The following is a 26,766-nucleotide window of genomic DNA, read 5'->3' on the forward strand; positions in this document are numbered from 1 at the left end:
GACACGGGGACTACTGCTCTACCATCGGCCTATACTCTACAACCCCAGAAATATTTTTCTGAGTAAAAAGCTGTGTTTTCTGCACCCTGAGATTTGGTAAATTTCTGCTGTTGTAAAATTCTCTTCATTTGCAGTGTGACGTGAATAACTTAGTCACCATCACACTCACACAGCAAGTGCTTGGCAGCTGTGGGACAGCGCAGAGGCAGAGACAGGCAGATCTCTGTGTGGCCCAGGCCAGCCAGAGCCACATAACAGAGAGATCATGTCTCAAAACCAAAACCAAAACCCACCACCAACAATAACCAAAAACCCAAAGTAACTGCTTATCAAGCTACTTTTCTTTCTAAATTTGGGCGGTGGGGGGGGGTGTCTTTTATTATGAGACAAGGTTTACCGTGTGGGCCAGGCTGGTCCGATACCTGCTGTCTCGCTGCCTCAGCTTGCTGAGTGCCAGGATCAGGTGTTAGCTCGCAGTGAGACAACACTGCTGCCTCCTGGCTCAGCACAGACTCTACTCAGACAGGAGCATCTGCTGGGAGAAGACTGTCTGGTATTCTTGCTGTGATTTATAACTACAACGCTGTGTCAGCACATTTAATGTTGACATCTAGGATGAACCTCCTTTCTGGTTACGGAAGATGAAAGTGAACCCTGCCAGCAGAGTTGAGGGTCAGAAGCTCTCCCTCCTGCGGGCCGAGCTTCCTGCACGGGCAGCATTTTCTGTCTTGCACAGATGTGCGCAGCGCTCACTCCTGTGCCCTTCAGTGGAACCCCAAGGAGGTAGCCATAACTGAAGGGGGAAAGTCGTGGGGGAAGCAGACCCCAGGACCAGTCTTCTGTTGACACTGGCTAGGAAATAGAAGCTTTCAGTCCAGTATAAAGCTGGCTGCATACCGACAGCCCCCAGGTACCTGAGACTTCATCTCAGAACAAACTTAAACACACGTACCTCTCCAGCATCTGCATTTGATTGTGCCGAAAGCTGTACCTATACAACAAGGCGTCCTTCTTCCTTGGTTCCCAGACTGCTGCTCCAACTGTACTTAATTTGGTGGGTTTTTTTCTGAGTATCCAGAGCCTGTATATTGAGACTGGGAGTAGAGAATAATGACAGAATGCTCACCCAGGGTGCAAGAGGTCTAAGGTTCAATTCCTGTGCTGTCACAAGCAAGCAACAACAAAGCAGACATGGAAACACACACACACTTCCACTCTTTATTAAAGTTATGTATGTTAAGCATGTCTGAGATTTGCTACCGTATCACGCCTTTTTTTTAAACATTCTTTTTTTTATTCATTTATTATGTATACAATATTCTGTCTGTGTGTATGCCTGCAGGCCAGAAGAGGGCACCAGACCCCATTACAGATGGTTGTGAGCCACCATGTGGTTGCTGGGAATTGAACTCAGGACCTTTGGAAGAGCAGGCAATGCTCTTAACCTCTGAGCCATCTCTCCAGCCCCGTATCACGCTTTTTTTAAGCTGTTTGCAATTCTAGGTTGAGCTCCCGAATCCCCTCCCTCCACACATCCTGAATAGCTTGTGTATACCTGAGTCCACTAACCCCAGAAAACAGGATTCTCTTTTATTTTCTTGTTTACACTTAGAATCCCATGGAGATATAATGTGGCTACCCAGAGTGATATCTGTAATGAAATAGGAATAGAAGATTTTGTGATTACCTGATGGTGGTCTGATTTTTTTTTTTTAATACTAGAGGATTTGGTAAAATGGTAACATCTACATTTAATTATGTATATAGTCTCCTTTACCTCAAGCAATTAATTTTCCTCTCAAAGCCTGGTTAGAAGCCTGGGCCCTCTGCCCTCCATTGCCTCCCCTCCCCCTTGCACCAATACGTGATTTAGCTGTCTGCAATACAGAGATTTCATTTATAGTTCTGTCTGAGGCTGGAAGAGGAATATTTAAACTGCTAGATTAGTTTGCTGGGTTTTATTGAAAGCATACACGTTGCAGAAAAAATGTGCTGTAGAAGAGAATGCCTAGTAAGGTAGAGGTATCAGTTCGGTGGTCCATCTGATAGTGGCACAACAGGCTGTGCTAATGTCTCCACCTTCTTTTCACAGTTCTCATTGACAAAGACCAGAGTCCCAGATGGAACCCGGCCAGTCTAAAGGAAGTTACCAATGAAGACCTGAACGGCTATTTTAAATCTCTGGGTAGCAGTGATCTGAAATTCTGAGGTGGCCAGACCTCCTAAAGTTTATGTTGCAGACCTCCTAAAGTTTATGTTGCAGACCTCCTAAAGTTTATGTTGGAGTAAGGGTCAGTAAACATATCACAGAGGCTAGTGCTCGGTCTCTCAGCTTGCCCGTTTCCAGCCTGCAAACTGGAAATGGCTTCCTCACTTTTAAATTGTCGGAGAAGAAATGAAGACTAACGTTCTATGATCCGATGGTCGCCTGAAGTCGAAGCACTGGTGTTTATAGTCATTCATGATACGACAGTTAGCTGATGTCAAAGGCCTATGTTTCTAGCACTTTACTGCAGCAAAACCATCCTTGTATCTAGGCTACTGGAAGTGGCCCTGTGTGGTGGTTTGGAAGAAAATGGCCCCCATAGGGAGTGGCACTAATAGTGATTAGGAGGTGTGGCCTTGTTGGAGGAAGCATGTCACTGTGGGGTGGCTCTGAGGTCTCCTGTGCTCCTTCGCATCTGCTGCCTGTGGATGAAGATGTACAACTCTCAGCTCCTTCTCCAGCACCACAGCTGCCTTGTCCCCCGTGATGATGATGGACTAAACCTCCGAACTGTAAGCCAGCCCCAATTAAATGTTTTACCTTTAAGAGTTGTCATGGCCATGGTGTCTCTTCACAACAATAGAAACCCTAAGACGCCATGACATATGCTGTATGGCCCGCAACGTCTCAAGTGTCTCCTGTGATCTTCATCAGGAGTGACTTGCTGGGCCCTGGTTTAAAAGATGGGAAACTCTCCAGTACTCCAGAGAGTCTTCAGTTACATTCTCTCCTTAAAACGGTAACATTGGCTTCCAGTGGTAGTTTATGTGTTAATTAATCAAATTATGTATAGATTATCAGAAATAAAGACCCTGAAATTTAGAGGGGGTATGTTAATTAATGCCTTACAAATGTTCATTTAAGAAAACGTGAATGAATTTGGAACAGCACTTAATGGAAGAGTTACTCTGTAAACAGGAAGAGGAAGAGTCTCACTGGAAAAGAAGCTCCATCTCCAGACTGCTCTCTGCCTTAGCTTTTCCGGGTTATCAGAACATATCTTCCCGGTAGAAATGCAAGTTATGCCTATTATTTGCAGTATTTGCTAACCTGAAAAAAATGAGGAATTAAGGAACTCCAGTCTCTAAGACAGACACACCCTTGCTTTTTATAAGTTATATCAAACTTTTGTAGGAAAAGTCAAAAGCAATTTAAAATAGAAATGTCTTTAGTAACTGGAGGTTGACAGTTTTCAAATATTTTATGTGTGTGCATATTTTGCCTGCAGAGCCATAAGAGGGCCTTAGGTCCCTGGATGATTATGGGTAACCATGTGGGCACTGGAATTAAACCTGGGCCCTCTGGAAGAGCAGTCAGTGCTCTGAATTACTGAGCCATCTCCCCAGCCCCTGGCAGATTTATGTCAGGATAATTTTATATTAGAGTCAGCTATATATGTTTTATAACTTGGTATAATTTCCTCTTCATCCCAGGCTCCTGGAAAAACTAAGAGAATTGAGGTAAGAGCAAAACCAACAGAAATGAAAGGAACATTGAGCTCATGCCTGCACCTCCCCACACAGGTGGAGGCTACTTTTCCTCAGCTCTTAATTTTTATCATGATGGCCTTTTTCTCCAGACAGTTCAGAAATAATACCACGATATTGACCACGTGTTACAGCTATATTCTTAAAGCTCCGAAATGAGACCTTAACCCAAGGGCTTGTCTGTGTCCATGTTAGCAAGATATACTAGAAGTCTTTATGTGAGACATCGGTGGACCACACCACAAGTGTTTGCTTCATCGGTGGACCACACCACAAGTGTTTGCTTCATCGGTGGACCACACCACAAGTGTTTGCTTCAATCAAGTAAGTACTGATAGCTCATTTAATTGGACTTTTATTATACTTGCAAAAAAAAAAACATTTTCACAAAAATTTTTTTTGGGAAAATATAGCACTTCTGAGTTAACTCCTACAGAAGGGACTTTGCTAACAAAATGAGTTTCGTAGATAAAGTGACAGCGAAATCTTTTCTGGCTCCGCGGGGAAACACATGGCTGGCTGCGTCATTTCACACAGACACCACATGTGTATAGACTGACATACACATCACTGTTTCTTGACATCATGTGTCCATGTATAGCTTGTGGTTCCTAAAGTCATAAAGTGTAGACGTGTACTCTGTCCCCTCCCACCAGCGCCAGCGGGGGCCGAGCAGGACGTGCATAGCTTCCCGTTTCTGCACGTTTATTTTAATGCCTAGGGGACAATGATACAAAGTCCTTTGGGCTTAAGACAGTCCTGTGCGTCCCCTTGAAAATTGTGCTTTAAGTGATAACAGGTCTAGGTAGTTTGCAAAGAACTGATAAGGCAGCTAAGATGGGAGAGTTCTAGATCGAAGGCCCGTGACCAAAAGGTGATGGTACCAGAGACTACAGCGAAGCCCATTGTGGCATTTAGAGTCTTAGTACATAAGGATTGGCACGTTGATTTCCCCCACTGATCCCCCCCCCCCCCCCCCCCCCCCCCCCCCCCCGGTCGCCTCTGGGAGACCGTGTGCTGATAGCATCCCTCCGCCCGTCCACGGGTGCTGTGAGCACCATGCTATGAGTCGGCCGTCTCTCTGCTTATGGGCCTCCCTTCTCGCTCATCTCTCCTTAATGAAAGACTTCAAATGAGGATCAGATGTTTAATGCGAAGGCGTGAAAGGAGGCTGATTTCTTATCAACAGTGTCTCGCTAAGTGCAAAGTCTGTCCTGACAACTATCCAGTGTGGTATAAAGTTTGCTCAACTCCTTCGTCACAGGGTTTATCCACCTACTAGGTAAGCTTTGTGGTTCCTTGTTCATGGGCGGATGTGCAATTCTCATATATTCCAAAGACAGGTCACTTAGAAGACACTATATCGTTAAAGCCTGACTAGGTGAGGGCACGGTGCTTACTTCACGCTAAAACCGTTCATACTTGCAGAAAGGGGGTGGCAGCCGGAGCAGACCTGGCAGACACCTCTGCTCCACCCTGGGGGGTGGGGGTCAACAAGGAAGAAATGAGAAGTTGAAATACCCACTTGCTGTTATCTCTGCGTACATGTCTTCTTGTTATGACCAGCATACATATTTTATATCCTTAATTGGATATTGTGAATAACAAGAAACCTTACACCATGTGACCTCATAGGAGAAACCAGATGAGTGAAACTGGTGACCCGAGTCATCAGCACAGACGCTGGAAGCTGCGCTGCTCTGCAAACTAGAGACTGTACTTAGGGAAAGGGCTCCACTCTGGGAGGGACGTTCGTGCAGAGCCGGGAACAGGAGGGGTTGCTTTAGTTCTGTGAGCTACTGGATTGCAGGTGTAGCGGGGTACTACGCTTCCCATGGCTTAGTAAAATTAGCGGAGTGGCCAGGTATCTGAAAGCAAACTGAAAAACAGCTCATTTTAACAGCCTCTCTGCTCCTAAAACTTGGAGAATTCACTCTTTTTGGCTTGGATCAACTAGAGGCAACGTTTCTTGTTATCGGCAAAGCCAAGCACCTGTTTATCTCATTAGTGGTACTAAAAGCCTTTCTCCAGTGGTTCTGGATTTCAGGGACGCTGACAAACCACATGGCTGAAGGGCTGGTGTGGGCGGGCCGTCTCTCTCTCTAGTTAGACCTGGTGTCTAGCACAGCTTGCTGACAATCCTGGACAGTCGGCTCCATTCTTCCACTGGCTTTGCCCTATGTCTTCTGTTACTATTGAGCTTTATATAGTTGAGTTCTTAACAGTATATACTAATGTATATACTATAAATGCTTAATTTATAACATTTCTATAATCTGTGGCTAAGAGCGCCCCGTGACTGCTAAATCCCACACAGGTACTCCCTTGGGGAGGAGAGTTCTGTTCTGCTGTCTAGTGGAGGAGAATTACAACCCCCTGTGTACTGGCTCTGCACCCGCCCCAGCACTGCAGGAGGCTTTACCCACGCTTAGCCACGACACTGGGCTTGGCTTTTCTCCTCGCAGACTGGGCTTCTGTCATTAAGACATATTGGATAAAAGGTGTCAAAGGGCTTCTTAATTCAGTACAGTAAACTAATGTCATGGCTCCGATAAATTATCCTTTAAAGATGGCTGTGATGGGCAAAGTTTAAATCATCCAGGCAAAGCAGTGGGATGACCCCGAGGCCCTGGGCATCAGGTATCCTTCTCACCTGTAAATGAACTTCCTAGTTAGAGCATCCGAGGCAGCCCCCTTTCCTGCTGGCTCTCTGATTATAAGTTAGGTGTCAGGAAGTGGGCAGTCCCTGGCATGCAGACAGGCTGTGGGCCACTATGGCTGGAGTTCAGTTCTTTGTGAAGACATTTTAAGGAAACCCCTTTTCCTGGTCTGTGCTTTTCTTTTTTTAAAATTTTTTTGGTATATATTAACAGAAATAGTCATTTTAAAGTCAATCCCTTAAAATAACCATTTGAAATTTGGGCACTTTTTATTCAGTGTTTTCTTTGGTGATAATGCCATCACTGCCTCAGGGAGAACATGCTTGGGCAGACAGCTCAGCTGGTTGCTGGGTGCCACAAGGCCTCTGCCCCTCCTTTCTGTGACCCAAATTCAAGATGGAGCAGATATACAACGATGTTAACATAGAACTGCCTAAAGCCGTAAGTCATCGTGAGCGTCGCTACACTAATATAGACATGGCTGTACATCCAGGTGGGGTTTTGAAACTTTTCTCGTGTATTTAAACTAGCACCGACCACATCCAGAGCCTAGCGGAACGCCATCACCCGGTGGCGATGGCAGTGTCCGAGCCCTCGCTCTCGATGTAGGGGATGTTGTAGTACTGGATGTTCTCGCATGCCCACTGCTGCACCGCATCCTGCACGATCTCATTGGCCAGACGCTCTGCGAACTCGAGGACCACGGGACTGGGCTCCGGGAGTGTCTTCACGTCCTCTTGGACTTGGGGTCTAACTGGAGAAGGGGTCCTGGTCTGACAGCCGTCATCGGGCATGAAAGCTATTTCGCTCTCATGTAGCTTGTGGATGTCTAATGTGGTCGGAAAGGGAAACGTTTCCTTTGACTTCATGCAGCCCATGGTGAAGAGCTTTGGCGGACTGAAGGCGAGCGGTGTTAATTAAGACGACGTCAACAGCATCTTTGGGAAACAGGGCAGGGTTGTTGACGGCAGTAGTGACCAGGCTTCCTCTGGGGCCTGCCTCTGTGGCGACCACCGGCCCCTTTCAGCACTCCTCGGGTCTTGTGTTCACCTGCCGAGAGAAGGGAGTTGTCACCGCAAGGTTCTGCATGGTGTGGTGACCCGGAAGTCCTTAGTTCCTTGTGAGAAAAGCGGGGTTCTCAGCAAACCACCCCAGGAGCCAAAGCTGGAGAAGTCACTCAGTGAGAACGCCAGGATACTCGCCAGACATTTTGAAAATCATATCAAAGTAAATCAAGTAAAATTTTACACTGACAAGTGATCATTCTTGGACTGAATTCCACCACCATTTTTTTGCTTTTCTTATTCTTTCACACATATATAATGTACTTTGAGCATAGTTTCCCTACGACCCTCTTACTTCTTAGTCATATCATCAAACCACCAACCCCCTCCCAAGTCACCCTCCTTTGTGTTTCCTGTTTGTCTCTTCCCATCCTCCCCCTGCTGCCCCATGGGTGGGGGTGTCCCACAGGATGTAATTAGGCAGTTTTAAAGTCAATCCTTCAAAATAACCATTTGAAATCTGGGTCCTTTTATTCAGCCTCTTATTTGACGGTGCCCCCTGAGGCAGCAGATGTCCCCCTGCAGGAATGAGTGAGCATTCATGTCATGAACATTACTCTCTAGGATCCCAGGGCTCCAGGCTCAGGGAAACAGCAAAGCCTTCCCCTGGTTGGAGTATGGATGTTAGCAGTGTGCACTGTAAGTATCCCGCCTCTTCCCAGCTTCTCTGTGTGTGTCTGCCATTTCTACATCCCCCCGTGGCCACACACCCACAGCTGCGCAAGCTGTGGCAACCACTGCTGCTTCCAAAACGTTCAAAACCAAAACAAAACATTGTCTACAAAGAAAAGTTCACCAGGACTTGGCTCCTTTGTTTATGTATGGTGTATGGTTGGGTCTTGCTAACCACGGTGACACTGGATAGTTAGGAAGCGTTTGCTGATCTCTGATCCTTACTATTAGGAAGAATAAAACGAAGTGTGCTCCTGTTGGCATCCCTGTGAGCTCACCCATCTGAGGCTGCTGTTCAGGTCTGACTTTGTCCCCTGGCCAGATTTTTACAGCTTAAGGGTGAGAAGAGGATAATGGTCTTCACATCTGTGTGTGCACTGGATAACACAGACATTCAGGAGCCACCTGGGTTTTTACTTTTTCTTTCTGAATGAAATACAGCCTATGAAGTTATTTATGAAGGTATAAGAAACCAGAGTACCCTCATGCTACTCCTGTGGGTGCTTACACAGCAGGCTACACTCGGTGGCAGCCTTTGCGTCTTAAGTGGGTGTTGTTATGGAACGAACTGACTTAAGATGGGACTTTAGGGTTTCTGTAGGTGGCTACATTAAGGACATGCAGCCACTGGAGAGCACAGATGAAGCCACCAATTCCTGTCCACAGTACCTGAATAGATTTCAGAAAGAACACCAAAATGTCTTAAAATGAAAAAGTTGTTATTTTTGAGACCTCTGGTCCCTAGAAAGTAAAAGCTACTATATGTCAACTCACTTTTAATAGTTTGTACTCAAAGTCTAGAAAAATTAACCCTTTGGAAATTACTGTTTTACATTTTTCTTTAAATATATGGTTTTTCTCTTAATATACTCACAGTCCCCACCACTAAGTAAGGATCAAAAGGGGGGAATATGTAGTTCAATAAAAATAATTTTAAAAAATAAGATATAAAAAAGAAAAGGGGGACAAAGGAATTCCAGGCTTCTGCTTTTAAACTTGTTTTGTATGTCACACTTCATGTTCTGGTTTTGAGGGAGGTTTTTCAAAGGGGGTGTTGAGTGTCTTGTTTGCTTTGTTCAGCTCACTGACACTGGGTCTACCTTGGCTACAGATCTCTTAACACAGAGCATGCAATTACTTACCACAGAATCTATTTTGGACTGAGAAGTGATATCGTCACTGGACAGAATTAACGTGGAAATGATTGGAGCACCCTGTCATAAACAAAGGGGCAGAAGCAGGTTTATCTGGTGGCCCCATCCTCTACCTGTCTTCCATTTCCAGCCACAGCAAAGCACCTTGCACTCTGACCTTGCCTGGTAAGCCTGCTCTCTCATCTCTGTGCCTCCTGCCCTCAACACCACTCCTCTGGGCCCATACCCAATGCTGTGGCCCATTCTGAGGAATCCCATCTGCACCTGCTCAGCAACCTCTATCTTCTAGACCTTATCCTATCTCCCCATCCTAAAGCTACAGGTCTAGCCTGGCCAGCGCAATCTGGGCTCTAGTCTAGCCTAGTGGCTCCACAAACTGCCTGCATTCACCTCAATCCGTGGATAGAGCCTAGTCCCACATCCAATGCTCCAGCTCAGACTGAGGGGCTCTTCCCAAACCCTTCCAACCTCCAGACCTGGGACAGACCACACAGCCAGTGTGCTTCCCCATCTGCAGGGTCTGCACCAAACATACAACCAACAAGAAAAATATCCACATGCACAAACCTCATCGGAAAACAGAATACAAAAGAACAAAACCGTCTCCTCTAAAAAGCAGTCACTTAGAAATGTCCTCTAGTAAGAATCAATCACATTACTGAGGCGTAGGGCACAGATCTTAAAAGAACAGTCACAGACTTCATCAAAGAATTCAAGGAGCTTAAGACAAAAACAGCTCAGCGAACTTAGAACATAGAGAAAAAATGTGTTGTGTGATGCTCCCCCCCCCAACAAACCCCACAAAAATAAGGCTGAATGAAATGACAAAGGCAATCGAGAATTTGAAAAACAAATTTGACGAAGAGACAGAAATATTGAGGAGAGTCAAACTGAAATGAAGGTAGAATTGGAAAATGCTGTAGCCCAGTTAGAAAACACGAGGAGGAAGGTCATACACATGGAATGGTTTAAGTGGAAGATAGAATATTGAAGATGAAGGAATTAGACCACACAAGCAAAGAATATGGAAACATTAAACACAGGAGAAGCACATGCAGGAACTGTGGGATGCCAAGATAAGACCGCATCTTCTAATTAAAGACAAAGAAGAGAAAGAAGAATCCCAAGTCAATGGCATAGACCAGAGCTTAAGAATATAAAAATAGACTTCCTCAAACTAAGGAAAGACAACCCTTATAGATAGATACAAGAAGCATACAGAACACCAAAGAGACAAGACCAGAAAAGAAGCTACTTATGAGCTACCACACTTAAAACTCTAATTATGCATACAGAAGGAGTGTTGAAAGCTGCAACAGAAAAAACACGTCACATAGAAAGGCAAATTCACCAAAGTATTCATTGTGGATTTCTCAGTGGAAACTTTGTAAGCCAAAGGAGCTTGAAGGAATGCTTTCTAAAGTTCTAAAAGACATGGTGGCAGCCTTAACCACTGTATCTAGGAAAACTATTTAACAGAAACGGTAGGAAAAAAAAGTTCTCCTGATATAAACAGCCTAAAAACTGCATGTCTACCAAAATGATCCTATAGAATATTGGAAGCAGTACTTTAGACTGAAGAGAGGAATACACATGTCCAAGAGACTCTTAAAAAATTTAAGCTATAATTAATGCAAAGCACAACGGAAACAGCAAAAAAGTCAAGATAATTACTGCAGTATACACACCCTTGAATAATAACTTTAAAAATGTATGGATTCAATTCTCCAATCAAAAGACATAGGCTAGGTGAGTGGACTAAAACAATATCTTCCTGTTATTGACAGAGACTTGGCTGTAGGCACCACTTTAAATTGAAAGGATGGAGAGAATGCTCCAAGCAAATGGGACCAAGCAGCGGTTGCCATCCACATATCTGACAAAATTCAACTTCAAATTAAAGCTACACAGGAAGAGGAGAGCACTTCATTCCTGATCAAGGCAACAATTAGCCAAGATAATATTGCAATACTAAACACACATGGAGCAACTCTGGGGCACCCGATTTCACAAAAAAGCATAGTGCTGAAATTAAAGATAGTACCAGCCCAGTACTAGTAGGTAATTTCAATAATGCACTTTATAGATAGATAAATAGATAACTCATTATCCATGTAGATAACTCATCTGAAAAAAGAATAGAGGAAACCTCAGACATTTTACATCAAATGGATTTAATAGCAGAATAAACACCAAAGAATATACATTCTATTCAGAAGCTAATGGAAGCATCTCTAAAATAGACCACATCCTAGGTTGCAAAAAAAAAAAAAAATCTTAAATTCAGAAAAAAAATTCCAAGTGCCCTTTTCAACCATGATGCAATAAAACTTAAAAATGATCGCAAACAAATTTCTATTAAGTGTAAAACTCGTGGAGATTAAATGACTCATTAGTGGACAATGAACACTACAGAAACAAAATAAAGTAAAAATTTTTTAAAAGTAAAATGAAATTGAAAACACAATACCTTTGAGGCACTTTTTAAAAAGTTCTTCGGTTGGAGAGATGGCTCAGAGGTTAAGAAAGAGCATTGCCTGCCCTTCCAAAGGTCCTGAGTTCAATTCCCAGCAACCACATGGTGGCTCACAACCATCTGTAATGGGGTCTGGTGCCCTCTTCTGGCCTGCAGGCATACATGCAGACAGAATATTGTATACATAATAAATATTAAAAAAAAGTTCTTCAAGTACCCCTTATAGCTCCGTGTGCCTATATTCAAAACAAAACCCGAAGGAGCATAAATAAATTTATATAATATTTGTAAATATTATAAATGACATAATGATGCAGCTCAAGAATTTAGAAAGACAGAAGACAAGCCCAAATCCAGTAGACAGCAAGAAATAAAAACCAAAGTAGAAATTAATGAAATAAAAAATATAAAGGATTAATGAGTCTAAAGAGCTGGTTCTTTGAAACAGTAAACAAGATTGACATATTCTTGGCCCAACTAACCAAAAGAAAGAGAGAGGCTCCAAATTAATGGAAATGAATGGTGAGACATTTACAGCAGACACTAAAAACATTCAGAATATTATAAGAGAATACTTAGAAAACCAGCACTCCATCAAGTTGGGAAATCTAAAAGAAATGTGAATTCTAGGTACATAGAAACATCAAAGTTATACCAACAGAGGTCAAAGACCTGAACCTAACAAATGAATTGACTGAAACAGTAATAACGTAATAAACATAATAGTAATAATAAACCTCTGACAAAAAAAAAAAGCCCAGACAAATGAATTAAAAGCATATATCCAACTTTGACTTTCAAATATCTTCAGCCAATACTTAAATTTAAGGGAAAAAAAAAAAACAATTGAGCTCTTTCTCTTCCGGTTGCAGGCGCTTCAGGAGCCGCCGATTACCGTCCAGCCATGGCCAAGTCCAAGAACCACACCACACACAACCAGTCCCAGAAATGGCACAGAAACGGCATCAAGAAACCCCGGTCACAAAGATAAGAATCTCTCAAGGGGGTCGACCCCAAGTTCCTGAGGAACATGCGCTTTGCCAAGAAGCACAAGAAAGGCCTGAAGAAGATGCAGGCAAATAATGCAAAGGCCGTGAACGCACGTGCGGAGGCCATCAAGGCCCTGGTGAAGCCCAAGGTGCCAAAGAGCCCCAGCCGCAAACTCACCCGTCTGGCTTTAATTGCTCACCCCAAGCTTGGGAAGCGGATTAGAAGCTACATGGCCAGGAGTCGTTGGCTCCAAAAAACAAAGCCCAAGGTTCAAGCCAAGGCAGAGGCCTCAGCTGCAGCTCAGGCTCCCAAAGGTGCCCAGGCCCCATAAAAAAGGTCTCAGTCTGCCGATGTGAAGACAGATGGACTGGTGTGAACACCTACACAGTATTTGCAGATGTTCAGGACCTTATACTATTTTTACAAATAAACTTGAGGTAAGTTCTGTTAAAAAAAAAATGAACACTGTGAGATGCCATCTATGAAACCAGTATTACTCAAATACAGGTAACGAAACAGGAACACACATATACACACACAAAACTGTAGGCCAATGTGTCTGATGGGCACAAATTAAAAAAAAAATTCTCAATAAAGTAATTGTGAGTAGAATACAGGCACATGTCAAAAGATTAACTCACCATGCAGGAGCAAGTTGACTTTACAAGTCAATAAATATAATTAATCATATAAGTGGGCTTAACATCATATAATCTCATAGACACAGGAAAAACAAATCTTAGAGAAAAATCCAACATACTTCCATGATAAAAATCCTAGAACAGGACTGGAGGGAATAAACCTCAGCACAATAAAGGATACATATGGCAAACCTATAGCCGACATTATCCTAAGTAGAGGAATACTCAATCCCAGTAAAATCAAGAAGACATGGTTGTCCATTCCTCCTCAATCTAGTGCTTAAAATACTAACTGGGACAGTACAGCAAGGGATACAAATAGGAAAAGGAGTCAAATTATCCCTATTTGCAGATGATATATTATGCATAAGAGGCCACACACATAGAGTCTTCTGGAGAACTTCTAGAAAGAACAATTCATCAACTTTACAAAACCATGTAGCATCTTTATTTACATCTCCAACAAATACTCTTGAGAAAGAGATCATGGCAGCACTCTCACAATAGCCTCAGACAATAAAATATCTTGGAATAAACCTAACCAAGGAAGTAAAAGGATCTCTACAATAAAAACTTTAAATCTCTGAAGACATTAAGAAATACAAAGACCTCACATTCGTGGGTTGCTAGAATTAATATTGTGAAAATGACCATCCTGCCCAAAGTGATATAGATTCAATGCAGTCCCAGTCAAAATACATATATCAGTCTTTACAGAAATAAACAGTATCCAAAAATTTATACACAGAGGAGACCCAAGACAGCCAAAGCAATTCTGACAAAACCTAACAGTAGTAGAGAGATTTAACATTCCACATTTCAAGATATAGAGCTATAGTAATAAAAACAGTGTGGTATTAGAACAAAAACATATATAGAGAGACCAATGTACAAAAGAGAAGACCCAAACATGGGTACATATGCCTACAGCCACCTGTTACTGAGGCCAGAAACACAGTGAAGAGAAGGCAGCAGCAGCATCAACAAATGCTGCTTGGAAAACTGGACGTTCACATACAGGAGAATGACATCAGACCAGTTGTCTGTCACGTGCATAAAAATTAGCTTCACGTGAACCACATACCTCAGTATGAACCCCGAAATGCTAACACTGTTAGAGGACAGCATAGGCACTCCCATGCAAGATGTGTAAGTGCAGGAAAGGATTTTATGAGTAGGGCTCTGTTGGCCCAGGAATTGAGGCCAACGGTGGACAAGCGGACCTCATAAAGCTAAGGAACTTGTACACAGGAAGGTCATTGGGTGGGGGAGAATCTGCCAGCTGCACATCAGACGGACCTAATAGAAGAGCATAGAAGTATATATATATATATACACACATATATATATACATATATATAAAGTAAATATATATTTCTCAAAAGAGAAAACAAGAACAATATATATAGATAACTGTCTATATATATATTTATATATGTATATATACAGTTCTCAAAAGAAGAAATAACAAGAACAAGGCTCAGGCAAAGGTCTTAAAGAACTAGAGTATGTGGCTTAGGCTTCTCAGCCATCACTGTAGACAGGGCTTGTGACTGCTCCCCCAATTCCGTACTGACATTTCGTCCCTCCCATGGCAGTGTTAAACTGGGAACTCTGGGAAATAGGATCATGGTAATACCGACCTTGTAAAGAAATCCCAAACTCCCGCCCTTCACTGCCATGAGAGGGTGCGGCAGCTTTGATTCCAGGGCCGACTCTGGATCTGCTGGTGTCTGGGCAGAACTGGACTAATCTAGCACATGACAGTCAGAAGTGTGTCCCTGCTGTTTGTAAACAGTCTATGGTATTTGGTTGAAGCAGTCTGAACAGACAAACACGCACTCAGCATATGACGCAAGTACCCGCTAATATACTCATAGCACAGAAACAGTCACGGACGACACATGAATAAGTGAGAAAGTCATATTCCAGGAAGACTTCAGTTCTAAAAAGAGGCAGCCAGGCATGCACATGGGCTGAACAGAAGTAGTCTCACTTTAAGCGTAAAATCGTCATTTAAACAAAGATGACACAATCCAGACTCTATTCAAAATGTTAGCAATACACAACATCCAGTAAAAAAAACTACAAGTCAAGAAGAGAAATGAGAAAATGACCTACAGTCAAGAAAAGAGATGGCTACTTGTCCTAGTCAGGGTTTCTATTGCTGTGATGAAACACCATGGTCAAAAGCAACCTGGGAAGGAAAGGGTTGATTTAGCTCACACTTCCACACTGCAGTTCACCACTGAAGTCAGGACAGGGGCTCACACCGGGCAGGAACCCTGAGGCAGGAGCTGATGCAGAGGCCATGGAGGGTGCTGCTTACTGGCCTGCTCCTCATGGCTTGCTCAGTCTGCTTTCTTACAGCACCCAGGACCACCAGGCCAGGGATGGTTCCACCCACAATGACTGGGTCCTCCTCCGTGGATCACTAATTAAGAAAATGCCCTATGGAATTACCTACAACCAGATCTTAGGGAGGCATTTTCTCAGCTGAGGTTCCTTCCTCGAAGATGTCTTTAGCTTGTGTCAAGATGGCGTAGAACTAGCCAGCGTACTGCCAGACCCCCAAGTTACCCAGTGTTCAATAGCGAACAGAATTTAATAGAACTTACTCAAACTTTCAAATAAATATATCCAAGGACATGAAGGAAAAATATGATCATGAAGATTAATCAGAGTCTCATTGGCAAAATTGACATTGTACAATTAAGAGAAAATACAAACGCAAGAAGAAAGAGGCATATTATCTGAAGCAAGCAAGCCATTGAAAATGAGAGGGAAATATTTAAAAAATCAAAACAAAGCAGCCACAAAGAAGATAATTCAGTATCATTCAGTATCCAAGCTGTGAAGAATTGCATGCCTTAAACTGAGAAGACCGGAAAGGGGAAGCACAGAAGAAAAAGATGGAAAATAAGGCGGATCTCTGCGAGTTCGAGGCCAGCCTGGTCTACAAGAGCTAGTTCCAGGACAGGCTCCAAAAGCTACAGAGAAACCCTGTCTTGAAGAACCAAAACAAACAAACAAAAACCCACTACAAATGAACGTGGCCGGGCCTGGGCCTCTGGGCTAGCCTTGACCAACGTATGAGCAGTTCAGCCTCCAGAAGCACAAATTCAAAAACACAAAGAGAAGACACATGCCCACCTTCCGTGTAAAAACCACTCAGAAGAAAACAGACTAAAATCCCTAATTACAAATTATCAAGTTAGTCAAAAAATAAAATCCAAGGAAACAAGGCCTTCTGAACACAGCGCGACTGACTGACGCACGGAGGAACTCACAGAGACTATGGCAGCAGACACAGGACCTGCCCAGGTCTGTGTCAGACAGGATCCCAGCGCTGAGAAAAGTGGACACAAGCCCCCGGTCCCTAACCCCGAAGCTATCTCCAACTGATAACCACTCACAAATGAGAAATTAGTGCTCTCCAAATAAATAAAAATAGGTAGATAAAAAATAGTAGACCAATGAAATACAAATTAAGCAAACATCGCCAACTGATTTGGGGTCCAGGCAGAGAAGTGGAGGGAGCAATCTTCAGCAAGTGGTCTGAGAAGCGAGTGTACACTTGCAAAGAAAATAAGATGAACTCACAGTTTGTGGACTTAAAACCTAACACGTCTATAGCACAGCACACACACACACACACCAAACAAACCACCACCACCAAGAAAGCCTATATATGATATCAGGTTTGGTGGTGACCTTTTTAGGTCCAGCACCAAAGGCATGCTCAGTAAAAGAATGCTTGTTCTCACGAGAATTAAAAGCTCCGCTTTTTATGAGACACTTAAATAAAATGAGATCAGGCACTGGCGTGGAGAAAACACTGTAATGGCTTAGATAAGAGCTATAATCCATGGGCTGGAGAGATGGCTCAGCAGTTAAGAGCACTGGCTGCTCTCCCAAAGGTCCTGAGTTCAATTCCCACCACTCACATGGTGGCTCACAACCATCCATAATAGGATCTGGTGCCCTCTGCTGGAAGGCAGGTGTACATACAGAGAACTCATACCAAAATATAAATAAAAATAAAAAAAAAAAACAACTAAAATCCAAGTGTACAAAGAACTCCAGAAACTCAGTAACAAAACTGAAGGATTTGATCAAAACGTGCAGACTTTCTCCTCACTGTGGAAGACTCAGAAGGCGACTAAGCAGTTAAGAAAATCATATGGCATTAGGGAATTGCAGGTTAGACCAGCGCTCAGATACAGCATAACCCAATAGAGTAGAGGACAGTCCAAAGCCCCAGACGGAGCTGAGTATGGAGCGGGGTCCTGCGTGTTGGAGGCGAGAACACGGGTGATGTAGTCAAGTTGGGGACAGATTAGCATCTTCTTACCCAGTGAACACACTCTTTCTCCACCATCCAACAACGTCACTGCTTGGCCGCCACCCAAGTGAAAATGAAGGCCCACCCAGAAGTCTACACTCTGGCGTCTTTTCCGCAACTGCTAAGACTTAGGAACAACCAGTCCGCCCTCAGTTGCTGAGTGGATACACTGAGTGGATACACCGTGGTACATCTAGATAACAGGACAGTGTTCAGCACTAGACAGAAGTGAGGTATTCAGCCCGTCTGAAAGGACTGCGTGCTCTGTCACTCCGACTCTGACGTTGTGGAGAAGGCAAAGCTCTGGAGACAGTGAAAGACAGGGGTACAGGATGATGGATGGAGGCTGGTAGAAGGGACAGGAGAACAGACGATTCTGGGGGCAGTGAAAGTACTTTATATTGCTATAATGCTGGGTATTAAACTCGTCAAAACCCATGAATTACATAAAACCAAGAGGGAACCCTAATATAAAGTGTGGACCTTAGGCGGTCATGGCGTAGCAAAGCAGTTGCTTCTTGTGAAACACGGGTGTCAAACCATGGGGTGCGGGCAGCCTGGGAAGCTGAGGGATTGCAGTCAGGATGTCTGAGGACTCTGCAGCTCCCGCTCAGTTACGCTGTGAACCCAGCACTCATCCCGAAATGTCTTTTGGAAACACGAACTACACTCTGTCTGTAAGAGGTGCAGTTTAAATATACATATGTATGTGAGTGATAGTTTGAAAATACATGAAGAGCCATAACGGGGCAGAACTGAAAGGAGAAGTAAGCCACAACACAGCTGGGAGGTTTATATTGCTTAGCAGGAATGGATTATGCGGAGACAAAAATGAATCTATGTTTTAAGCATGGTCCACCGAGCAGAGACTCAGAAATGAGGGCAGTCCTGTCACGTGCTTATGGGGCATTCACCAGAGCAGACTGGGTATAGGAGAGTCGAGCAGAGGTCGAGACTTGAAATTCTACAAAATCCATATCCCAGTTGCCCTGGTATTACGTTTTTTTAAAATAATAAAGTTGTTAAATAAATAAAATAATTGTGGGAAAAGTCCCACATATTTGGAAACGCATCATTGTTAAGTCACCCATGGGGTGGAGAGGAGATTGAAAAAGAATTAAATCTATTTCCAGCTCAATAAACGCCTCAACATATTAAAATCCTGAAGTGAATCTTTCAATGTAAAATAAATTATATAGATTCCAATCCTTGTAGCAAAAAAACAAAGCTTAAATTGGTCACCCGATTTCACCTTAAACTAAAAAGGAAAAATTAATCCCAGGTAGGAAGGACATAAATGATACAGAAAAGGGCATAAATCAATAAACCAAAGCAAGCAGTGCAGTTTAAAATGACCTAAGAAAACTGAGCGTAGTGACAAGTGCCTGAAATTATACAGCTCAGGAGACAAAGTAGAACTGAGTTTGAAGCTGTCACAGACTGCACATAAGGAAAAATTATCTAAAAAATAATAATTAAGAAAATAACTCAGCCGCGGGTGGTGGTGATGCACGCCTTTAACCCCGAGTACCTGGGTGGCAGAGGTAATCGAATCTCTAATCCGAGGCCAGCCTGGTCTACAAAGCAAGTTCCAGAACAGTGAGGACAGTTGCACTAAGAAACCCTGCCTCAAAAAATAAAAATAAAAAAAAAAAAACAAAAAACAAAAAACAAAAAACCAACCAAGCAAAACCACAACTCAAATCTGTCAGATAGATAAGCAGGCAGAGAACAGCTAAAAGCTCGCTTTAAACTCTAGGTTGGGTTTATGGTTGGCTCATTTTACGTCACATTCTAAACCTTTCACAGGGTTCTGTAAAAGCTATCTGCTTCACCTTGTGGCTTTTAAATGGGCTTTGCCTTGAATTAATGCAAGCCTACATACATGCACACACGCACGCACACACATCTTAAACATGCATGTATATTTATGCGGTATCAGTTTCCATGTAAATATACTTAATCAAAATGCTAATTCATTAAAAAAAAAAGCTCCTTGAAGGAACGATGGAGATGGCTCAGTAAAGCGCTTGCCATGCAACCACAAGGACCCGAGTTCAATCCTCAGTACCATGTGCTTAACAGAGGAGAGAGGAGGCATGAAGATGCATCCAGCATCCTGGCACTGGGGTCGCAGAGACAAGGTAAGTCCTAGGACTTGCTGGCCAGTCTCGTTGAACCCGTACGCTCCAGACTCAGTGAGAACATGTCTCCAAACCTAAGACGGGAAGTGAGTGGAGAAGAGATCCAGTGTCTTTCTCTGGCACATTTACACACGCGTGTGCACAAACACACTACACTCCCCGCAGAGGCATGCAAAATATCTGTTATTTTTTTTTATAATATGTCACTGAGTTTGTGACGGCATATTTGTCATTATTTGTCCTCTAATAATTCATCCAACAATTCTGTGATTTTTTTTTTTTGTAAGGATCCACGAAAACTGAGTCTTAAATGGGGGTCTTTGTTCAGGGAACATTGAGAATCACTCACTTGAAATATAATAAAATAAATTTACAGGAGGATTCAATGACATGGTCAAACAAACAGACTCCACTTAATGTTCCTCTGCGTCAAAAAAGCAAAAGCTAGAACTTGCATAAATACAATCCTGACGTAATCCTGAAGGTCACCAACAGAACATCTGGCTCAAGGGACACGAACAGCGTGTGGCTGCCCACCAAGAGCTCCTATGCGTTCATACCTGGGGCCGGGTTCTCAGTGCTAGGTCGAGAAAATAGCATGGCTAAGTGTAAGGATGACGTTTGAGATTCTACAAACCAGGTCCTTGGTAACCAGGTGCTTTGGTTTTACGTGCTAAAAAACAAGGCTCCACCATGGACGTGGTAAAAAAAAAAAACAAAAAAAAAAAAAAACAGGTGGGGATCCTCAACCGCCTGGGACCAGAGCAGATCTCTCCTTCCCTTTTTCTCTGGAGTGTCTCCAAAACCTAGGAGAATCAGATTATTTTAAGCGAGTTATGTCTTAAGACTGTAGTTATGAAAAGACGTATAAATTGGAGGTTGGCAGCCGTCATACGGGAGCTGGAAGTTAGAATTGTGACGTGCGCCTTTCTTTGGCTGTGAAAGCCCCTCTCTCTCTCTCTCTCTCTCTCTCTCTCTCTCTCTCGTGTAGTCCAAGCTGATTGTCTCCTGTGGCCCTCGCGGGCTTTCCCTGGCCGCTCCCTGATGAGGGCAGATACTGAACTGAGTCTTAGTTCCTCCAGTACTATAAATACGTCCCGGAGCAAAGTGAGACGTAGCTTCTCGCCAATTAGTGAAGAAAGAATGATCTAGAACCTCAGACCCAATTCTCAAGGCACGTCGTGTCACGTGTTGCATGTTCACGTGATTAAGCCTTTTAGCAGCTGGATGCTCAAGCATTCGCCCCTGACATAGGACAGCGAAAGAGTTTCTTTCCTTCCCTCTATATTCAATTCAGGCATTATGTTACACAGTGAAACCAATTCAGCTCCATCAGAACGAGTAGGGAGTGCAAACAGCGGGAGGGAATTATGTGCTGATCACTAAATTAACCTCCAGGCAGCAGTGTGTCTAATTCGGAGCCTTGAGAAGCAGCACGGCTCTTGTGCGAAGACGCAAGAGAACTCGGAGTTCAAATGCACTTGGACGCTAGGACAGAGACAAGAACTCGGAAAAGTTGGCTATTTCGAGCTTACGGATTCTTTCATGATGCCGTACTCTGTACGTCTTAGCTAAGGAGTTATCACATCTGCTGCCTGTGGCGGATGGGAAAGTGGTCCAGGGGAGGGCGGGCTCACAGAAACACATTTAAAAGCTCCGGACTTTGCACTCACACAATGGCACCTCCTCCTCCTCCTCCTCAGTGCTGGGCTGTTTTCAGCTTCCATGTCCATCTCTGGCTTCTGGCCCTTCCTTAACTTGAAACATCCCCCACTCCTCGTTATCTGCACCCTGCACCATCTCTCCGCTTCCCCACGTACACCAAAGACTGTCTTCAAGGATGGGGAAGCCCTATCTCCTCTCTACAGACTCCAGAATCCCCCCGAGCCTCTAAAATTCTCATGTCCAGGTATCTAGGCTATTGAGTTTGTAAGTGCTCTCTCCTGGTGAGAACATTCCTCACGGGGAACATTTTTTCCCCTTTCCCTTTCTTTCCTGATACAAAGTACGTGAGGAAGGATGTTTCTAAAGTGTGTCCGCTCTCCAGAAACCTGCGTGTCTTCAGTGTGTTAGATGCTGGGCATAAGCAGTGGATTTGATGCTATTCGCTTTGTTCAGACTGTTCATTTACAAAGGCTTCTGCAGAGTTGGAGAAGCGGATTCAGGTTAATGTTTACAATGTTCTGATGATGATGCCCCCACAGAAGACACACCTCTACTCTACAAGGACTCCCTGGCATCCCTGTGTCTCTGCCATCTAGATTCTTGGCTCTGTTTACCTTCCGCCCCTTGTGAAAAATGTGTGATTTCTCTACTCTTCATTTTAAGAAATGAATTCTTAAAATATAGTGTTTTCCATACCACAAGCTATCTGGAGTTATTTACTACTTCCAAGACTCGGAACTTACCAACATGCTGATGCCTCCAATCTGGTGCATATTCTGCATTGTGCATTTGCTATGGAACATGGGCCCTAGTTAGCAGAATCCTAGAATCCCAAGGCAGATGGTGCATTAATTAATTAGAGAAGGGACGCGGCTGTCCTCTGCCTTCTGAGCATCAAGCTGGCAAGGATGGGAGAACTACAGGACAAGCGGAAGCGGTGAACGGCCCATGCCTTCCCGTCCCGATCCCTCAGACGCTAACAACCGAGAGAACCCCGAGTCGTGAACACATGAACGTCTGGGAATCTCCCGAAAACCTGTGGGAAGGTCTCAAGAAACCACTCGCACAACTTGGTCTTAATGTTAGCATCTAATACTAAATACAGGAGAAGATGAATTCGAATTCCCAAGCCATATAGACTAATTTGACATAAATCTCCAGTAAAACTAAAGGCACGATCAGGCAAGGCTGGGGTGGGGCAGAGGTCTGTATTTCTACCAGTCGGTCGCTGACTGGTTCCCTCGGAGTCAAAGCCGGAGGCTATTTCCCCGCAAGGCACCTGATTAAACTTTCCTTTCCTGAAATCCTTAGAGAAAACACCGACAGACTAGAACCATTTAAGCGCCGAACTCCCTACTCACTACTGTCTATAGGGACCAACTAGACTGGCAGCCACTCTTCTGACTTCCTCTGAAGTTCAGCAATGGGCCTGAAAGTGGATGGCATTAGCCTCATTTTAAGACCTGTAGAAGAGCGCGTGCCAGGCTTCAAAGTTCAAACCTCCAGAGCCATTTCTGGCGTGGCCCAGGCTCCTCACGGCGCAGCCTTTCCACCGTGCCTTGGGCTCCTAACTGTGCAACCTTCAGCACAAAAGGACCCGTGCTGGGCGTTCTCGAAAGTGGAGAATTAACACAATGGCTGTCAGAATCAGAGCTGAAATGTTTCTGTTAAAGTGGAAATTAGAGGTTTAAAGAGAGAGAAACCAAGAGAAAGCGTCCACTTAGGAAGCAAGAAGCTGCACAACTTAAAGATTAATAAAGTCTACCTGGCATCAAATAAATTACATCTGTGGTGTTTTGGTCAAGTTGACTTTTGGTAGAGAGTCGTGTTCTGACTGTTCACAATAAAACCGCTGTTTAATCAATTTTGGTTTATTCATTTAAAGACAAGCCTGCCGTGGCTTCTGAGCACCTATATGTACCGCGTGAGTTAACGTTTCCCTCTTGTGAAGCCAGCCAAACAGACACACAACTGTCGCTTCAGGCCTTTCCTTTCTCTTTTCTCCGTTCTTTCTGTATTTTCTTTTTTTGGGGGGGGGGAGGGAGGGTGTAAGTGGGACGGACTGCAGATGGAAGTTTTAGATTTCCTTTGCAAAAAGAAGAATTCTTGCATGTAATTTCAGAAGCCGGGAGGTTCTTGGCTAGGGCAGGACTGAGGAGACACAGGTCCCCGGAAGCCCTTGTCAGCAAGGCCTTGCTGACACAAAGGGAGAGTCACGTCCAAACACACAGGGAGTTTTCTGACATGGAAGTGGCCAAGCAAAACCTAGCTTCTACCAGAAGTGAGGTATGGACAGTCTATTGAAATTGACAGGGCAGGCAGACCACTAGAGGAAAGTACTAGAACGTTATTAGAAAGAAGAAAAGGGTCACATCTGAAGTTACACTTTGTCCAGAACCATTCTGCTTAAATAACATTAGTCCCCATCTATACGGGCACGGGAGCTATCTCAGGAACCTTCATTCGGAGGAAAACCAGATTATTTGCCTGCTGATGTTGCCCCAGTAGAAATAGACGCTTTAATTCCCTGAAATTGTACCTCAAAAATCTCCATCTGATATTTAGATGTAGCAGTTTATGCAGCTAGTCACTAGTTTACAGTGTGGTATTACCGCCAATAAAGGACCGGGAGGGGTCAGACCGGAGACAGAAACTCGCTACTTTTCAGAGCCTTCTCTGGCGGCTGAGGAACCTAACCGTCTACTCTTCCACTTCTTTCTCATTTGCATGTTTTCCCCTCAAGATTCAGCCTCCCACGGCTTCCAAGAGTACAAGGCATCAATACTTCGCTCGGCACGTGCCACTCAGCACAAGCCTGACAGGTTGGCGTGCGCCTGTAGCGGCCTTTACCTGAAACCCTTCATTCACTTTTCAGGTGGGAAGGGAATCTGCACCCCACAAAGAAATACTTGAATTCGAGGGCTGAGAACAAGATCGGGAGGGCGGAGCTAGCGGCTCAATTAAGGACCTGGGTTGTGAGGATGTATCCGGGACAGCTGTGCAATGTTCCACGCAATTAACTCCCTCAACTCCAGCTTTCCTGGCTTGGAATGGGAAAAGGTCACAGCAACCGAACAGGGCACCCACCTCCCAGATGTTCACTTACCCTACACAGGGGCGGCGTAGCTGTGCGGCCATCGTGGGTCTGCACGGCCTCGGCGTGGGTGCTCGGCGAGCCTCATGCCCCTGGCCGCAGCCGGGGCTCCCGGGTCAGGAGCTGCTCCGGGGAAGGCGCTGGCGTCAGGGTGGGAGCTGCAGCCTGAAAGGGCGCAGCGTGGCGACAGGGTGGGAGCTGCAGCCTGAAAGGGCGCAGCGTGGCGGGGCTGCAGGGACAGCGTCTCCGCCGCCTCGTGAACGCCAGCTGGGTCAAGTTAGTGGCCACTCCCGGAGGGCGGGCGTCCTGCGGCCCGTGCCCCCGGCTCCTCCTCCTGAAGCCCGCCCTCCTCGCTCTACTCGAGAGTTCGCGGCCCTCACCGGGTGGTATCATGCAGGTGGAGCCAAGGGAAGCGGCGGCTACTGAGCACGCCCTCCGCGTTGGCACCGCCAGGGGCTACTCCACCCAGCGCCGAGTCCCAGGCACGGCCCCAGAGATCCAAAGGGCTGGGCCACCGCTCGCACGCCGGTCCCCTGCACGCTATCCACACGGCGCCACCTCCCCAGCGGGATCTAGATCGTCGTCGCCGAGTACGAAAGCTAAGTGAGCTGACCGCTTCACTCTCCCGCCCCACCTCCCCGGAGCCACCTGGGCTGCGACATCACCTGATCTCCGTCCGCGTGGGAGCAGGCGCGGCACGCCGGGTGCTGCAGCTTGGCGCCGGCTCCGCAGGTGACCTCCTGCAGCCTGGCCCCGGCCCTGGCCCTCCCCGAGAAGGCTCCGCCGCCCTGGTGCCGGCTTTGCAGGAAAACTGTTTTGACCCCAAGGCTCACACCTCGCAGCTCTACCCTGCAGACTCCGCCCGACCAAGGACTTGGCACCGTGAGAGAGCGAAGCAAAAGTGCTCCGGAGTATTTACAGATTTGAAAATGCATCCCGTCTTGCACTTTTCTATCCTCCCATCCACAACGATGGACACGCTTGTTTCTCAAAACAAAATATCCCGAAAGACCATTTTCTTACTCTTTAACGAAGCAGGGACCTCCAAACATGGCCATTATTCAGTTAGACCTTGCTGTCGCTCGCTTCATGTGATGCCTGCCTCTGTCTCCGAGATTCCCAGCGAGAGCAACAGCCCCAAGAGAATGACAAAAGAACCATTATTTTAGCCTGTTCCACAATGGATTGTCAATGCAAAATTCATGCCTCGAGGGACCTCACTGACAGCTCTTTTGGCTCCTTCGCATTACAGATGAACATGCTGAGGTTGAGACCTGCCTTAGGAATGTGGGGGACACAGAACTAGGTGGATTCCTGGGGGTCCACATGCCAGCCAATCCAAAGGGTAGTCTTCAGGTCCCACAAGGGACTCTGTCTCAAGGGAATAAGTTCAAGAGTAGTTGAAGACACCACCCGAGGGCCTCCTCTGGCCTCTGCATGAGCACACTCATGCACCCCCCACAACTGCATGCACACACACTTGCACCCCCACACCTGCACGCACACACTCCCTACATACCTGCATGCATACTCCCGCACACTCCTGCACACCCCCATCTGCATGCACATTCCCACACACCCACACACCTGCGTGCACACACTCTCCCACACACACTTGCATGCACACACTCCCAATCTGCATGCACATATTCCTCCCCACACACCTGCTGCATGCACACACTCCCACACCCACGCAAGCCCCATCTGCATGCACACACTCACACTCCCACAAACCTGCAATCACACACTTCTCACACACCAATATGCATACACTCTTGCATCTCCTACCTGCACGCACAACCCACACCTGAATGCAACACTCCCCCATATCTGCATGCATACTCCTGCAGCCCCACACAATTGCATGCACGCACTCCCACACACACCTGCATGCACACACTCCCACATCCCTTGCACCTGCATGCACATACTCTTGCACCCCCCCACACCTGCATGCACACACTCCTGCACCCCTACGCACACACACACAAAGGAAACCCTGAAGCCTATAGGCTTGCACCAGCACGCTCTCTGAAGGTTCAGTTCAGTAAAGAATCGACCCTGAGAACAGAGGGGTTGGGAAGCCGTCAGACCTAGGTCAGCCTTAA

General features: G+C 45.2%; 2 protein-coding genes across 2 annotated transcripts in view; one reads left to right on the top strand and one right to left on the bottom strand.

Moving 5' to 3' along the window:
• The window catches only part of Hibch (3-hydroxyisobutyryl-CoA hydrolase), a 45,752-nt gene extending 42,664 nt beyond the window's left edge, over positions 1–3,088 (top strand). Inside the window, exon 14 of the mRNA XM_050159165.1 lies at positions 2,093–3,088. Coding sequence (XP_050015122.1) covers positions 2,093–2,208 — 116 coding nt within the window. The 3' untranslated portion in view covers positions 2,209–3,088. The remainder of the gene's footprint in view (positions 1–2,092) is intronic.
• Positions 3,089–4,094: 1,006 nt separating this feature from the next.
• Positions 4,095–25,449, bottom strand: CUNH2orf88 (chromosome unknown C2orf88 homolog). Its single transcript, XM_050159256.1, has 2 exons — positions 24,671–25,449; positions 4,095–7,463 (listed from the first exon to the last, which is right to left on the bottom strand). Exon 2 carries the CDS (start codon positions 7,289–7,291, stop codon positions 6,977–6,979), a length of 315 nt encoding a protein of 104 aa, XP_050015213.1. The 5' UTR covers positions 7,292–7,463; positions 24,671–25,449; the 3' UTR covers positions 4,095–6,976.
• Positions 25,450–26,766: the final 1,317 nt, after the last annotated feature.

The sequence above is a fragment of the Alexandromys fortis genome, unplaced genomic scaffold (assembly GCF_014885135.2).
Source record: "Alexandromys fortis isolate MF-2015 unplaced genomic scaffold, M_Fortis_MF-2015_v1.1 scaffold_65, whole genome shotgun sequence".
In the NCBI taxonomy this organism is placed as follows: Eukaryota; Metazoa; Chordata; class Mammalia; order Rodentia; family Cricetidae; genus Alexandromys; species Alexandromys fortis.

Coding starts and splice junctions, on each gene's coding strand:
- CUNH2orf88 (XM_050159256.1), bottom strand. CDS start 7,291: ATGGGCTGCATGAAGTCAAAGGAAACGTTTCCCTTTCCGACCACATTA.